This window comes from Anthonomus grandis, chromosome 1 (assembly GCF_022605725.1).
Source record: "Anthonomus grandis grandis chromosome 1, icAntGran1.3, whole genome shotgun sequence".
NCBI lineage: Eukaryota > Metazoa > Arthropoda > Insecta > Coleoptera > Curculionidae > Anthonomus > Anthonomus grandis.
Window position 1 is genome coordinate 51,556,068 of NC_065546.1, and position 18,118 is coordinate 51,574,185.

The following is an 18,118-nucleotide window of genomic DNA, read 5'->3' on the forward strand; positions in this document are numbered from 1 at the left end:
GAAATGTAATTTGTAGTTTTAATCTTGCAGGTAATGTATCAACTTTTTGAATTTTTGGTTTTACACTTTCCAATAGTTGCTCAAACTGTTCTGCAGTTATTCTCAGATGGTTTTTGAATGTGGCTTTATCCTCACCCGCCACTTCTGTAAGGAAATTGGAGGAAGCTCCAAGCGCCTGACGTTTAAGTATCCAATTACGAGTCCAAATCTTTCGTTTTTTTTTTTTAAATCTTTTTTCTGCATTTTAAGCTCGTTTATAAGCATATCAGCAACCACTCGCACACCTTCCAATAAATACAGTTCCGCCATCTTTGTATGTTTAATTTGACATCCAAGTCATTTTGTCGTGGAAACCAACTTGGTCCAAGTCTACGTGTCCAAGCACACTTGGTCCAAATTAGTATCCAAGTGTACTTAGATCGTGTCAACCCGGCTTAAAGAGAAACAAATGAATGCTCAATGACAACAGTAAATTGTATTGTAGCAATTTTCTCTACTTGAGCTTATTGGTAGTGCCTATAACTGGCAGATAAATATCATGGGATGTAAAGGTAAGATTATTAGCATAGCAATGAGAGTTAATTACTACACTCTTAGAGATGAAATTGTAATAGACTAAGTATGAGATAACCTACTTAAGCAGGGCTTATATCTTTTCTTGAAATATGTGATGTAAACAGGTCCTATTATCTTGTCGTAAATAATTTTGATAGTAATAATGTATAAATTTTGTCCCTAGCATCAACCACTCCTACAGTACTCCTGATATGCAATATAGTTACTTCTATATGTAACTTTTTCCTTTTTTAATGTAGGTATTGCCTATAAAAAAGGAAAGACGATTTTAAACCATGCAGCCCTCCTGTTTTATTAATGCACTCGTACAATTCAATCCCAATTAATTTATTTTTTATGTATAAGATTATGTTATTTTTAGCTATATAAATTTGTTTTTGAATACTTTTTAAAAAATTTCAGGTTTGAATTATAAATATATAGGTATCCATGGAAATATAAATATTATGTTACTTTTCAAAATTGTTTATTATTCCTAAAAGACTTTAGTTGTATTTTTTTTATGAAAGTTCCCTCTTTTTTACATTTCTTTTGCTGTTTGGTATGCCAATGTTAAAATGTTTAAGATTTTCTGAATAAGCTTGATTGACATAATCAAGCGTAGTCAGAAAATCTACGTTCTTATTTCTATCTTAATTACAATTTGTTAATTCCTTGTAAGTGGATGCTTTCACTTTTCCATTTCTATATTACTCCTATAGGTTATTATCCCTACAGTAATTCTATTACATATCTAATTTAATATTAGCAAACAAAATTGATGATGTAAAAGTGCAAAATATGTATTCTCATTAATACTCATTATTTGCATCATTTAGTGTACTCGCTGGATATCCATTAGCTTAATATTACAAGTTTTATATCTACATTATTTTTTTTTAAATAATTTAAAATTAATTTTATCTAAACGAGAAGAAACTTCTCATCCGCTCTAGTAAGCCGATTTCGTTACAAACTTCTGGTCTTTCGCTCTCCACGAGAATCTTTTTGCACATAGTCATCTTAAAGTTGGAAAGAGAATTGCGTTGATCTTCCTGGTTAATCTGAATACTATTATTAAACACTACTGTCGGCACGTAGTAAAGGTTTGGTTCCAGGTTCCAAGTTTTATCTCCGTTGGAAGCTAACAGTTTCGATCCTTCGTCTGATACACCGCATGTTATCAGTTTGATGAAATCTATGTTGTACTTTTTGGAACACTAGAAAGAAAATAAATGGATGTGTGAGTCAACAAATTTAAAAATACTATATTCAAAATTGCATATATGTACTCTTCATATACATCCTGAAGAAGAGAAACTTATGAAGAATATTTAGAACTTTATCTTTTTCTTAACTATTTCTTATGCTTAACTATTAGTGTCTGCTGATCGGTATTGTCAGTAATTTTTAACTAGTATGAAAAGAAATAGAAATCTACAAACATACGAACAATTTTTTTTGAAAATATATGTGGAGTGAATTTTTTTAAATTGAGTAGATCAGAAAATTAGCAAAACCCCCTTAATAAAGAAAAACATCTTGAGCTAATTTGCAATCCAGACATTAAATTAGACACAAATTGTGGAACATGTATTAAAATATGAGTGATTGGGTCTAGAGGAATAACATAATGTAACTCTTATACCAATAAACTAATTTAATTTTGACAAAAGTGAGGAAATGTCGGGGTTTAGAAAATGCCATTTGCAATCCGTATTTCGATTAAATTTACACAATATTTGGCTAAGAAAATGTGTGGCAAACCATGGATTAGGCACCTAATTTTAAGGAAAAAAAGTCTTATATATTTTAGGATCAAACGATGACGCTGATGATGTAAGCTGCCAAAACACACACTTACTTGTTGACACAAGAAAACAAATATTTGTAAGATTATATGTGATCTGATATTCTTAGAAATAAAATAATTTACTATAGAGATAAAATTATCTTAAAAATAACTTAAAATACAGGTAAGTTTCTAAATAATAAATATTGAAGTTAATATCTGCATAATAAAGATTGTTGATTATTAGATCGATTGATAGATTGTTGCATAGGCCCTTTATACAGGGTGTTTCACTTTTTTGTAGCAGGACTTTAACAGTATTTAGAAAAATTAATTTTAAGGTAGGTTTCTCATATAAATATTGATCGTCAAACTTTTTGTTTCTGAGATACAGGGCGTCAAAGTTTCCCAAAAAAAAATTTTTTATTTTTTAATATCCGAACTATCAAAGATATTGAAATCAAAATTGGTATAAACAATTCTAGGATGAAGGGTCATAATCGTAAATAATGTCATGTTTCTACGTTGGCCAGTGGCGGAGATATGGCTAATTAATAATGGTAATATGACTAAAAAAGTAGCACGCCACTGGATTAAGTCGATTAAACGACCATTTCTAAATAGTGCATTTAATTGTAAACAAAAATGCCCTCTTGATATTTTTTCGTATCTGTCTCCGTTTTCTCCTTAAATTGGGTTGTAAAAATCACTTAAGATTTGAAGATAAATTTATTTCAACCGTCTAATAAATCACAACATACCACAAATACTTATAACTTATTTATAACAAACAACAGATTACAAGAACACAGCAAACAATTAACAAATTTAAAGAAGGTGTTCGAAATGTGAACCATTTTCTGCAACTGTCGGAAGAGCGCCATTATTTCCAAAATACAGGGAGTTCCATTTTTTAAAAAAAAAGGTGATTTTTATCCTTTGCATTTAAAACGCTAATAGCGATTTAAATGAAACTTTTAGGTTTTAAATGATAGGAAGTGAAGCAAGTTTTTGAAGAATTTGCAAGGGATTTAACCTGTCCAGATACGGGGTTGTTAATTTTTTTATAAAGAAAAAGATACACCGCTGTTTTTTCGAAAATAAAATATTTTTTCGAAATATTTGTTCATTTTTAATAAAACAAATCCCTTGCATTTTTGCGTTCCGGCGCACTGTTTTCGTGCAAAAAAATAAAATCCATACAAGGATTTTGCAACATTGCAATAAAAAATAAATAATTTAACTAAACAATAAACAATTTAAATAAAAAAACAATTTAAGCAATAAACAATAAATAACAATTTAAAAAATAAACAATTCAAACCAAATGCTCAAAGTGTTCTCCATGCATTTCCACACATTTTCTGCATCTGTTGAGCCAAGATGTACATGAGCAAAGATCCCTGGATCATTTCTCAGAAAGTCCTCTGCCACCACAACTCTAGCAACTAGGTCTTCTCTGTAGATTAAAGGTGTTGCGTAGATAAACTGTTCCATGGCGCCATAGACAATAAAAGTCTAGAGGTGTCAGATCAGGTGATTTTGCTGGCCAAGGAACTGGACCACCTCTACCAATCCATCTGTTGTTGTAATTCTGATCTAAGAAATTTGGATCTAAGAAAGCCCTTACAGTACGAGCGAAATATTATTATTTATTTTATGGAGAATACCATTAAAAACTGCCTAAAACTTCCGGAAAATAAAAAGAAACTAATAAAATAGAGAACTCTGGTATTCATTTTATTTTTTTGCACCAAAACGGTGTGTCGGATCGCAAAAATGCAAAAGCTGTCTTTTGTTAGAAATAAACAATAAATTTAGAAAAAAAAATTATTTTAAAAAAACAGTGGCGTACCTGACTTTTTATAAAAAAATTTATCGTGCGTGTGCTGCAAGTCCGTCCCTGGACAAGTCAAATTATTTGAAATTCCTCAAAAAGTTGCCTCACCACCTATCATTTAAAACCTAAAAAAATTCAGTTAAATCGCTTTAGGCATTTTTAATACAGAGGAAAAAAAACATTTTTTTTTTAAAATTCCAACACCTTGTATTTTGGAAAAGAGGCACTTTCGACCATCGATGTCCTATCTCAAACTACTTTTTTATGGTTTTTGTACATACTGTAGCATTTTTGACTATTTGAAAGGGAACACTCTGTATAAGTTACGGTTTTTAAAAATATCCCAGCAGGGTATGAAAATATTTTCATATCCTCCAGTTCTAAGTTTTTTACCGGCTTGTAAAAATGCTTTAAATTACGCAACTTTTTTCTAATTCAAATTAATAAGTAAGCTATCTCCAATAGGGGCACCTGTGGGCACCATGGATGGATACAATTCCAAATGATATTAAATTTTTTACTATCGTGATTTTATTTAAATTGATGTGAGTAAAGAAAATCTGTCACACGAAAAGCGAATTGTTCATTTTTTTGTCAACAGTATTTGTAGACATTTAATACGAATGTATTTTGAACTTTACATTATTGATTTTACTTATTTATATTCTGAATATATTAAGTAGTATATATAGTAGTTAAGTATTATGTACTAATATCTTGTAGTATACATTTATCAAATAACTTTCGAACCAAAACTAAAAAATAAAGTACAAATCAAATATGGATATAATTTTACTATTTTATCATAAGACCTTACCTCTTCTATAAAATATCTTCCAGATGGATTTTCTGCGGACATTACACAAGTAATGAAGTTAATTTTAGTATCCTTGTCTTTTATTTGCTTTAGAGCGCATGCATGCAGCTGATTTCCAAGACATTCTTCTCTTCCATGTTGACAACTAAATTTGTATTTGCCCGAGGTAGCGTTAAAAGTGTGCTAAAAATGAAGAAAAAACATACCTCTGATTTTTTTTGTAAAATAAAATATTTTGCAAGCAATTAGGATTAGTTAAGTATCTTTTCGTTTTCTGTAAAACTGATCCTATAGATTTTCTGAACTCATCTTTTAAATTGTCTGAGGTGCTTTGTTTTTAGTTGGTCTGATGGTGCCCTAGTTAGCCGAATTCTGTCACCTTGTAACCTATGTCTTACATATTATAATATATATTATACCGTGATACTGTAGATTTTGCGATTTTCTTCAAACTATAACTTTAAACGAGGATTATTTTGGAAAGAAAATGACTACATCAACATTACCCCAAAAATTTAGTGATGTGAATGCAAGTTATTTAATTACTTAACCAACGCAACGTATTTTACAAACAAGCATGGTATTTTAATATGAATTTTTCAATGCAAAAATTATAACTAAATAATTGATTTATGGACCAAATAAGTAATTTTTTATATAATAAACAAGATTTTCATTAATATATTTTGTCAAGTCTTTGTAATTATTCCTATCCTACTTAAATATTTTGCTGTCTAAATTATTCTATTAAATTACATACCATAGCTTTTCCATAAGGCACAAACTCTATATCAAGATGGTCTTTAAAGAATCTATAGTTTGGATAGAGCTGCTTAGTTATAAACTGGACGCTATCTGAACATAGCGCTTCGTAATAAACCGTAACTGGAAGAGCTCCCTAAAAGAAAAAATAAAACAACTTTATTTCATTTAAATAAGGCCAGTCTAAACTCAGTCAAGGTAACAAGATAATTTTTAATTACAAAATTAAACTTCCTCCTAAAGATGTAATTATCTTAAGCGAAACACGTTTTGAATCGTTAATCGAATTAAAATACTCGGTACCCAAACAGCTGATTTATTATATAAGTTGACATTAATCCCAATGACGTAAGACTTCTGAATTTATTTCCACAATTTATTTCGATTTAAAAGCCTCAAATTTCAGACTTAATCTAGCCTACTAGCGGCGAGGACTTCGTATCTATTAAATCATTGTTCCGGAGGATTCGCCAACCTTAAACTTGTGTTTCGAGATCATTTTGGTTATAAATAAAAAGCTTCAGTTCATGTTTATATTAGTATTATTATTTTAAGTATAATATTGTTTTAAGAACAGTACTTAAACATAAAGTGGTAATTTTTGTTTTATTCCTGACAATATTTGTTGTGGATTTAAATCAGAGCTTTTAATAATAAAACAATTTTATTATTAAATAATTTCAATATATAGAATAAATATCCTGATATAATTAGCTGAATTTTAGTACAAATCGGGTTCATAGTAAAATTAAAAATATACTATAATCATTGTCATAGGACAGCATTTTAAGATGACGTGAAAAAAGTGAGAAAAGTCATTCAATCAAATATTTAAAATTGTAATATAAAAAGAGAACCGCACATTTTAATATATTGTCTACAATAATACAATGTTTAAGACACAAACTGGTTTTCAAATCTACTTCTAAACAATTATTAATCAGGAATTATTAAACAATTAATAATTAAAATTCATAACATCATAAATGATAAATCGTTCCGTTTATAGAAGAACGTTATAACTCAAAAAACTGCATTTTGTAGATAAATTATATTATAAAAACAATTCATAATCTAACCTATTATTTATGTAAAAGACCTCACAACTTGCACTTCATAATATTACCGACTGACACAAGTGTCCTTCTACACTTCATCAGATTAACTGATCACTGATCGGTTATGCGGAAGAACGATTACTTAATTCGCAAGAGAGACTGTTCGTTTGGTCCTAATTTTGTGAAAGAACGTTGCGCTGGCCAGCAAAAAAACAAGTACATAATTTTTATGTATATGTATGCTCTAAGAAAGTATCCTAATATTAGATCCATATGCCATAATTTCTTGTAACGGCACATACGCAAAATGAGGGGGATTGTGCACATTCCGTTATAGAAATGTAAGTAAAGCGCTACTTAAAATCAAGCCCAATATATTTACCCAACGAGTACACATAACTTTAATTCGAACTGCAAAAAAAGCCTTTTCAAGTAAAGGAGCTAAGTTTTAAGGATTTTTTTGATTTAAAACATTTAAATGAAAGGATTGAAAATTTCGTTGGACAGAATAAATTAAGCGACATCAGAATTCTTAAAATTGAAAAAAATTATCCACTTACAGTTTTTTATAAAACGTCGTATTCTTATATAGGAAGAATTTTCGGAATTGACGATCAAAGCAGTTCGAGGTAAGAGTAACGTAATATCACAGACTCTTGAACCTGCATACAAGTCTAAAATAAAAATTAGTGAACGTAAGCGGTCAGATCTTCAAGATTTAGTAAATGATGCAGGCATTCCATCATGTTATGCAGATTTTTACAATAACCTATAATAAGTGCTATTTACTATTTGTATCCTTATTACAAGTTTTGTACTTCCTTAATACAAAAAAGGCAAAGATTGTTTTTTACTTCAAATTTATTTTAGCGTCACAATATTAAAAAAATTTAAAAATTTTTCCTAAACACAATATGATATATGATGATAAAGTTTAAAAAAATTAAATAATGCATTTTTTTTCAGTGTTCGTAAATCATAAATTTCTCAATTCAAGTGTAAATCTCATGTCATATGTTCACCACTATACTTTTGTCAAAAATCACAATAAAAGCATTTAATTTGTCTGCAAGGTTAAATTGCTGTAAAAAATTATTAATCTTTAAATCGCTATTTTGACAAATATTAATTTTTGAATTATGACGTTCTTCTATAAACGGAGCGATATATTTTGACACTGCTTCCTGCCTTAATTAAAGAGTCTTTAATGACCCCATTGTTGTACTATTCTGGGATAGAAAAAGATTTTCTAAAAGATTGTTTTTGTCAGCTATTTAAATTTTAAAAGGTTGGTGACATATCTAAGATGAACTCAAAAAGAAAGAAATAAACAGTTTCAAGGTACTTGTTGGCCCAGTTTTTCTCTCACCATATTCAAAGCAGAAGGTCTTGAGAATACCTTCTTATTTAAGCTTAAAATATTGTCCTCAAGGAGGAATGCAAAGAATTTAGACCTAGATAAATAGATCTTAAAAAGCAATCCTGCGACATCGAACTTAAATCCAACTATATGAGTATTTTAGTAACCTTAAAGTCATCCAGAAGGTCTGATAACCTCCCATGTCCTTGTTCTGTTAGAATATGAAGGTGTAAAAGCAATAGGTTAAAAGCTTAGAACTTTCGATTGAATAAAAATTATAACGATGATACTAATGGTAATCAGTAAAAAAAATGACTCACCCATGCCGAGCTTATACTCGTGCATATTAAAACGTATAGTAATTCCTTTAATAACATTTTTTTACCGCAAATAAAACAGGCGCCAATTAGCACTAAATACGTATTTCCCGAGTTACTTGAGGAGCACTCAAGCTTGTGTCAACAGCACTGACAATAAAATATGTCTTATGTATGAGATACCACACAGCTCGGAATGTGTAAATAGGGTTATCATCTTTGAACAGAAATTAAGCTTTTGTTAAGATAAGAAAATGTTTTGTGTCCTTACCATCTGAAGCAATTACGTTTTCTTTGAGCCATTGTGTATCACACATTATTTCTGTATCTTTATAAATAAAATATTGTTTTTAATTCACTTAAAGAGTCGATAACGATAATTGGTTCATGGTAAACACAAATAAACTAGTCAAAACGAAAAAGGGGGCCACTTTTTTGTGATTGGTTTTCAAAAAAACTCTTTTAACCAGTAAAATAGATATCAGGTATTAATTCGAATTGTTTATTTTTGTTCAGCTTAAAATATACATACTTTATTTTATTTATAATTGATAATAAGCCAGTTTGTTATGTTAACGAAATTTAGAACATCTACATTCCCCTCAAGGTTCAAAAATTACAAAATCAAAACATGCACCCATTATCGTCATAAATAATATTTGTTGGCCAATATAATAGCAGAAATCAATATGTTAAACTAGTTTCATATCCGTATTTGACAAGTAAATATTAACAATAAAATATTTGATAAAGATTAATGATAATGATAAGTTTGTGTTTTCTTTTATATATATAGAGGGTGACAATTTAGAAATTCGAAATTAACATATATTAGGAAAGAAAAACTAAACAAAAAAATGTTGAAAACAGTTTCTATAAAAGAAGAGGGAACAAAAACAAGCATATTATCTGACCCTTATCTGCAACTCCTTGGACAGGTTGAGATACACTTCCAAAATCTTAAATAGAGAAAGGGTATCGAGTGATACATCATCTTATCATAGATAGTCACATTTCAGAAAATTCTGCTCTTTTCATCAAGGAAAACGATAAATAAAAATGCTATTTTAAAATTTTTATCGTTATTTAATTAAATTTTCAAAAATGATTTCCGTTATGTTGAAGACAATAATAAAGCCTAGTTTTAAATTCTTCACATGCCTTTACAAATATTTCCCTGGATATAGCACTGCATTTCTGAACTATTCTATGCTGGATGAATTGCTGTAGTGACTCGTGCGTTTTAGAAAACCACAGATTTCAGTTAACCCCACCAAAAAGAAGTCAAGTGATGTTAGGTCCGAGGATCTAGGTGGCTATTCACTAGGACCTGTTCTTCCAATCGACTAGATTATCCTAACCAGTGGATTCAGAGCATCCAACCATTGCGTAATGTCTTGTTTCGATAAACCTCTGTAGCATTTTATCACACATGTCGCCATTTAAATACACCACTCCCAATACACCAGCCCAAACCTTAATTTTCTGGGCGTACTGGATATGTCCTTCTCTAAATATATGTGGGTTTTTCTCATTCCAGTAAGGATAGTTCTGCTTATACCCATTTAAATTAAAGTTATACAGTCACAGAACACAAATATAGAGAAATGCGTGTTGCCTAATAGCGGCCTTTACACCGAAAGTTTTAACTGCGCGATTTTCGAAATGCACGATCAATCGCACGCGTAAGTGTTTCTGTGTAAAGGTAAATAAATCCGAGAGGTTTGAACGCGTGATTCTCTCTGAACAAGCACGCGCGATTTTCTACAAGTCTTTACACGTAAAGTTTTAACTGAGCGAAATAAAAAGATCATGTTTTTATTTAATATACATATTTGTTCCAGTTGAACTGTTTCTTTTTGGAGCGCGTTTTGTCGGACGGTCGTTGTTGGAGCAAAGAAGCTGATTTTATTAATATTTACCGAGAATATCCATGCCTTTGGCAAATAAAAAGCAAGGAATACAGTAACCGAAATCTTAAAAATGTCGCCTCTGATAAACTCGTTAAATTCTGTAAAGAAGCTGGGTTTCCGGAGGCCAACAAAGATTCTAAGGCGATCGTTTAGAAAAGAATGAAAAGAGTGAAGGATAGCAAAAGGTCTGGAATGTCGCAAGATGATTTATATACACCAGTGCTATGGTATTTTGAGCTCCTTCAATTCACCATGGATGAAGAGATTCCGGCTAATTGTATCGAATACTGACGAGGAAACTACCGAAGATCCGATAGAATCTGAATATGGTAAAGGATTTAATATTAACGCATCTACTACTTCACAGCCTAATAATAATCAAGAGAAAAATGATGTAGGTATTATTTATTTCCAAACAAACTATATATTTTATTCTTTTTGGGGAGAAGAAAATGAAGGCAATTTCGTTAGAAACAATGCAACCCGATCAAGCACTATATGCAGAGTCCATAATAAATTCTGCACTATTAAAAGGATTAAGAAATCAATTATCTGAAAATACAGATATATGCCAAAACTCTTGCAACTTAAGAAGTTTTTCATCTGCGAGCTCATCAACGTCTTAAAAATTAGTACGTACCAATCCCTACACCATCCCCTGGTGGAGTAACATTTCCGTAATAGTAGTAACATTTCATAATAATGTGAAACATTATTATGAAAATATACAATTATTGTAATTTGTCATTCTTGTATTTTTTGTTTGTTTATAGTAATAAACGTTACATTATTACCTTCATATGTTCTTCTTTCAATGATACGAGGCATAGCCTTATGATAGCCTTGATAGCCTATGATAACCTTACAAGTTTGTGGTATTAAAATGCTTAAAGTTGGTGCAGATATGCCTGTGGAAAATTTTAAATCCTCATAGGAACGCCCAGTGGCCAAAAATCTCAAAGTAGCAACTAGTTTTTCTTCGGCACCAATGGCTTTCCTCATGATTGTGTATTTCTTTAATATTCTCACTTTTACCAAATTCAGCAAATAGTCAAAACAAGTATTGTCCATCCTTAGGTAATTTGTATAATCTTCAGGATAGTTTTCTGGCAAATGTTGAATTAATGGAATATCATTATACCGGGACCTGTAATATTATTTTGATGAAGAAACGAAGTAATAGTTACAAACGTTACATATAAAAAAAGTAATTAAGCATAAGTCTTAACGGTAATCCTTAACCCAAACACTACGCTTCCGCTTATTCGATTTTTGGGCATCGTTGTTATTCCAGCTGCCACTATAGCAATTATACGTTTATTTTCCTCAGATACCGACATATTTGAATATACAAATTAAATAATATAAAGAAAACCTCTCCTAATTTTTTTCAAAAAATACAAATTCCACGTCTCGTTCCACGCGCCACGTAATCGCGCGCGATTTATCCTTTACACGTAAGGATTTACGCTCGCTATTCATTCCAAATAGTTTTAACCAAACGCAAGAGTTTCTTGGTAAATTACGAATTTTTTTTGAGCCACAGTTTTGATCGCAGTTTTGATCGTCCAAATTTGCATGCGAGCAATCGCGCGTTCCGCCGGCACGCGGTTAAAACGTTACGTGTAAAGGCCGCTAATGAGCGTACAGAAATTCTGTTGACAGCTTTATTGGCGTTGTTGACAAGGACGGCGGTGATCATATTCAGTGGCGTGTGGCGGGAAATTAAAGCCTGATCTATTGCGCGATATTTAAATTTGAAGTAATTGTAGAATTAAGTTACGCGTTAACTGAATTTTATTTTAAAATTAACAATACGCTGATCAGTTAATATTGCATCTGAGACATCCCTCATCACTTTATTCAAGAATTAACACACCAACTAAAATATTGTTTGATTTAAATTTAGTTCTCAAGATATTGCTTATTTAGGACATTTAAGTCTGGACTAGAAGATATTGGTTTTGAAGATATTTAGATATAGATACTTATCAAGAATTATAAATGGGCATCATAGGTATGGGAGCAAACGTTAACTAAAGAAAAAAACAAAGCTAAAATTGTATTTTAAATATTTTATTTTAAGATGAATTAAAATAAATTTAACAAATGGTTTCAAAAAACACATAAAAATAATTACAATACATTTTAAATTAAATATTGTAAATTGTGAGTATGGTATTAATAAGACCTTTTAGATAGATATATAGTCAGGTTGATCTTTTTGTGTCATTCTATAGGTTTAGAGTAAAATGGAACGAACTGCTGTAGTTGATCATATTTTGTTCAGCACTCATTATCGAAATTTATATTATTTAATAAGATTGATATGTATAACTAGAGTGATCCGTTGATAAATAAATAAAAAGTATATTAAGTTATATAGTTAGTAAATAGATTTTACATTTGAGTGTTGACTTTTGACATTGAAGTTATTCGTTTCTCATCTTCATTATATCTTATATGATTAATAAGTTTTACAGGGCAATTAGTTATACTGAACTATTTACGAAAACCAAACTGACAACGTGGAATGATATTAGGAGAATCATAAAATTCTATAATCTGATTATAAATATTAAAATACCCCGTGAAAATAGGGTCCTTAGTGTCTAAAACCTTAGGTAGTTGCTTGATTATAGATAGCATTTTGACATTAGTCAGGAAATTTATTTTTTAAAATACAAATATTTATTAATATTATTTTAAATAACGTTTTTTTGTAAAAGGCAAACATCGGGTTAGGTCTCTTATAGAAAGATCACTCTAACAATTCTCTAACAAAGTGTAGAAATCCATACTTAAAATAAGTTTAAAGATGTTTTGCATTTTATTGGTGAAAACGACAACCTTGCCTAACCTTTATAGTTTTACTAGAGTTAATTACATCCATTAATCCCAAACTAGGCTTATCACGTTAATCATTATAACAGAAAAAAATGTCGAAAAAAAATTATTGCAGTCAAACTGCGCATGACAAAGTAGCTATATTTGACGTATATACTAATTAGCTTAATGTGGTCCCAAAAATGAAATAAAAAGAATTGAACTCAATTTTAAAAAATGCCGCTTATATCGCCACATTTTTTTGAAACACATACAGGGTGTTTTTATTTCAAAATATTTTCCAGGCATCAGAAAAATTTTAAGAGGTTAGAAAATGTTATCAAACAAGTAATACGTGTTTCGCCATCTTACACGGCATCCTCATCAGATCTGTCTAATCGATACAAGACTTATTGTGACTATTACATCTATTTGATAACCACGGACGACTTTTTCATATGGTTTATATCAGTTAGTTCAACTTTTTCTTCAGGTTAAAGTTGACGTCCATTTGAAGGTCAAAAACATTTTTTAATTTATGAAATATTATGTGATTTTAACAATTAATAGTTCGCTATCATGGTGATAATAAAAAAATTAAATTGGCCTGTGCTTAAAGCTGAGATTATTATTAGTCATGTTATAATAAAATAACGGGTAAGTGATAACACTAATGGACTTTAAGTTTTATAACAATGCAACGGTTGAATCACATATTTAGTCGTGCTTCTGACAACTTGATATTCATATTTATTTTCTTTAAAAATATCTTAAGATGGTCTGCAATATAAATACATTAAATAAAAATTGTGTATTAGTTATTTGGATTTTGGGATTTTGTCTTCAGGTGGGTAATTAGTACAAAGTAATAATTTTAATTAGAAAATTATGGTATTTCGTAATTAGATCATCATATATCACCTATCATCATATTGTCACCTAATTATACAAGACAAAACCTATTGCCTTTTTGTAAAAATAAAATAAAAAAATATATTTAACTTAGGTACCTTAAAGGTGACTCTCATAAATTCTTCAGATAAGATACCTCCACAGTTCACCAATGTTTGAATATTCTGTTAAAAGCCAACGCGTTTTTTTATTTTTAAAATATTTTCATGAAACGATTAGATAATTTTTTAAAGGGTTTTCAACTATAAAACTCATTATAAGTGTTGGAAAGTAAACATGGAAATAGTTATGAAAAAGTAAAACATGGAAGTTATAGTTATCAATGACTCTGATATAGCTTAAAAGAATGGTGAAGAGATGTATGACATATACAAAATATATTAGATAATCTCGATCGCTTTTAGAAATCTAGAAACCATATAATTTTTATTTAGTATTTTCAGTTTTATAGGCATGCTTGGCATCAGTAAACGTATCAGTATATTACGAAACGCTGTGTCCGGATTGTATCAATTTTATTACGACTCAACTACATCCAACTTATCTAGAACTTGGTGATCAGTTTGTTCATCTGGACTTTATTCCTTATGGAAATACAAAGGTAAGTTGAATTTTAATATTACTACACTTCTTTTAATATCACGTTATTTTTTCTATTCTATCATACACACCTGTCTGTGAAACCTGAAGAGATAACCGTCAACTCAAGAATAATTCCAATTCTCTTGGTTATTAAATGACTTTAAAGATATAACTAATTGTACTAAAAAGGAAAATAAGTATTTCAACTGCTATGAAAATAAGTCAAAGTTTTTCAAGTCATTTTTTAGCGAATCACCTTCTCAAGAAACAAAAAAACGCATTTAACGTCGGGATATTTCGTTTTTAATTTTCATACCTCAAAACAGTTTTTTTTCAATTTAAAGTCAAAGCGTTGATTGAATATTTGGGTATATGATAAGGGTAAATTAATGATTAGAAGATTAATGGATTTATTACTGAGATTTTCATCGTTTCAAAGCTAAGGAATCTGAACCCAAGTATGTAACAAGATATAATACAATCTGTATCATGCAATATGTATAATGCAATCTAACACATGATAAGCAGTTTTGAATCCCAAATCCTATTGAGTGGTTTTTATTTATTCGGTCTTTAAGTCGTCCCGGCCAAATCAAATGTTTCCAATGAACATCGTTTGACGGTCGTGACGGCGTGCTTGCGCATATTGCAGATCCCCTTTATTTCTTTCAACGACGTTGATATTCTACTTCAATTCAAGCTAATACCGTTGATTGAATATTTGGGTAATATTATATATTATATATATTCAATCTCCAAATACCCAATACCCAAATATTCAATCAACGCTAATACTATAAATGTTAACCATTGGTAAATTTTTCAACCAAAACAAACATGTTCTATAGAACCGATATATTTATTTAACGTTGTAACGATATTTCAGCGATCGCTAATTAATCTATTTTTCTAGGAAGATGTTATTAATGGTACAACGACTTTCATATGTCAACATGGCCCTAAGGAATGCTTTGGTAATGAAATACATGGATGTGTTGTTTATTTTGAAAGGATCAACGTTACTGAACGATTCATAAATTGTGCTGAGAGCGCTTATGTTCCAACATCCTTAAATACGTTTAAAGATGTAAGTATATGAGAATAAATAATGCATTTAAAAAATTATGACACTTAAATTATATAAAATATAAATTTCATCTGGTTGTTGCAAAATTAAGTAATGGCTTCTATATCAATGGAATTCCCCTCTAGTTCACTCCACGAGTAGCATTCATGTTTCTCACGATCCCTCATCACTATCCCATATTTCCTCGTAACGTAAAATTTCCCGATCAGTGATTTTTCTTCTGTGGTCCATATACCGATACTTTTCTTCATAAGGTAATCCACCATTAACGGCTCTAATAGGGTTTCAAGAATCAGATTGACATTAAGGGGGGAAAGCAACTATACAGCTAGTAGCAACCTTTCTAGAAGAAAACGTCATTGTGCACGATGGCTCATGTTGATATAAACAGCCAAGTTTAATTGTGAATCGATGCACAAAAACATATTAAGATCTACTTAGACAGTCAAGTAGGTACTAAAGATGCCCACAAGGCCTCACATGTACAATTCCTGAAAATAACTTTCAACAATATTTTCTCCATATTTGTACTTTACTCCTTGTATATTTTATAGCATATATTTCATTATTTGCGTGAGCAAGGTCATTTCTTCCAAATACTTGTTCCAAAACATTGAAACTTTATTTGTAGCTGACCTTTCTCAACGCGGTGTTTTATTTCTGTATGCCAAATATGCTCATTTTTGTCCAAAAGTCCATATTATTATAAAATTTAATTTAAGGGTAACTTTGCTCAATATGGTATTTTATTTCTGTATCCCAAATATGCTCATTTTTCTCCAAAAAGTCCATTGTGTTGATATTTATTTTGATGCCAGGAAGACGATTCTTTAAATCTTTTTAAAAGTCATAATTATTTGCTAATAAATTCCTGCTTTCCCAGCAATTTTCCTGAGGCAGACTCTTGGGTTTTGATAGATATTGGCGGCTTGAAGTTGCCATGAAAGCCCAAATGGTCATACAATCTTTTAAAAGTTATTAGGGATTACTGATAGCTATATTTACAAATATACAGTTAATACAATAAATTTTCTATTTTAGTGTGCAAATAAATATGGAGTTTCGTGGGCAAGAGTTGAACATTGCAATACCTCCGGTCTAGCAGAGAAAATTCTAGGGGAAAATGGAGCAAGAACCAAATTAATTCAACCAAAATGGGTTCCAACTATAGTTTTTAATGACGTTTTTAATGAATCCGATAATAATGAGGCACAAAGAAATTTTAAAGCTGTGGTTTGTAGATATTTGGGAAACAAACCTGAGCAGTGTAGCAGTTTAAATTCAATTAAGAATTTCTTTAGAAGTCAAGTTACAGTTGAAAGAATATAAAAAAATTAACCTATTTATTAATTAAAATTTATTTTAAGAAAAAAATTTAGTATATTCACGTATGGTTCATACCTGGTGAATGTCTTGTAACTAATAGGCGTTTCATAAATATTAAAAGTATTGTTTAATAATTAATAAATTCTATATTATTCCACAGACTACAAACTTAAAAGATATTATTTCTGTATGTTTCTGTATGTAAAGATGCTGACGTTTAAACGATCATATTTCTGGATTGTTCTTAGAGTGATTGCTTAAAATTATCTGATTTTGATACCAACAGCGAAGTTTAATTATGTCGGACCTTTGTTATTCAGAATCTTAAACTCAAAAGCATATGTTTAGACAATATGAAGTGAATGTCTCTCATTATGAATATATATGTCTTACCAAGACGCCTGCTTTGTACCTGTCATGACTATGGTACCACTTGCTGTTTACACCTTGATACTATAACCTGGAATCTGCGTTAAAGTCCTGTTTAGGTGATTTCCCAAATAAAAATTCGGTACATTCGGACGTAATGAATTTGATATTCATTTATCAAAATGATAAGAAAAAGTTAATGTAGGTATAGAAATTGGATAGTAATAACAACTATAAATAAATATTATGTGTAGTCGCTGCCAAAAGTACATAATTTAATTTGGTTACTCTACGAAGAACTGGTTCGAACCTGACAAACAATGTAAATATCACAGAGTTGTGATAGGTGAAAAACAGCAATTTTGACAGGTTTGGTACAAAGTAAATTATGTCTGGCATCGACATAAGATAACATGAAATAGTATAACTAATGCACCTTAGGATAATACAGTTACAGTATCCTTGGGCGTAGTTTGGGTGAGGTGCTTGAAATTTAAATCGCTCCAAAAATTATTAATGGTGGTGAAATAATTTTAAATACTGTAAGTGTAATTCAAACAAATGTTTATTTAAGAATAAGGATAATTGCTAATCTTTATAAA

The 18,118-nt window shown here is 30.2% G+C and overlaps 2 protein-coding genes across 3 annotated transcripts; one reads left to right on the forward strand and one right to left on the reverse strand.

Annotated features, from left to right (window-relative positions):
* Positions 1–1,020: 1,020 nt before the first annotated feature.
* Positions 1,021–8,673, reverse strand: LOC126733604 (GILT-like protein 1). 2 transcript variants are annotated; one of them, XM_050436981.1, is made up of 4 exons: positions 8,511–8,673; positions 5,765–5,902; positions 5,005–5,187; positions 1,021–1,775 (listed from the first exon to the last, which is right to left on the reverse strand). In XM_050436981.1, exons 1-4 carry the CDS (start codon positions 8,559–8,561, stop codon positions 1,476–1,478), a joined length of 672 nt encoding a protein of 223 aa, XP_050292938.1. In that variant the 5' UTR covers positions 8,562–8,673; the 3' UTR covers positions 1,021–1,475. The 2 variants fall into 2 exon arrangements, with proteins under 2 accessions (XP_050292938.1, XP_050292930.1); XM_050436973.1 differs by having other exon boundaries at positions 8,505–8,672.
* A 5,252-nt stretch (positions 8,674–13,925) lies between these two features.
* Positions 13,926–18,118, forward strand: LOC126741671 (GILT-like protein 1). The gene is made up of 4 exons (XM_050448213.1): positions 13,926–14,087; positions 14,604–14,753; positions 15,648–15,821; positions 16,863–18,118. Exons 1-4 carry the CDS (start codon positions 14,016–14,018, stop codon positions 17,148–17,150), a joined length of 684 nt encoding a protein of 227 aa, XP_050304170.1. The 5' UTR covers positions 13,926–14,015; the 3' UTR covers positions 17,151–18,118.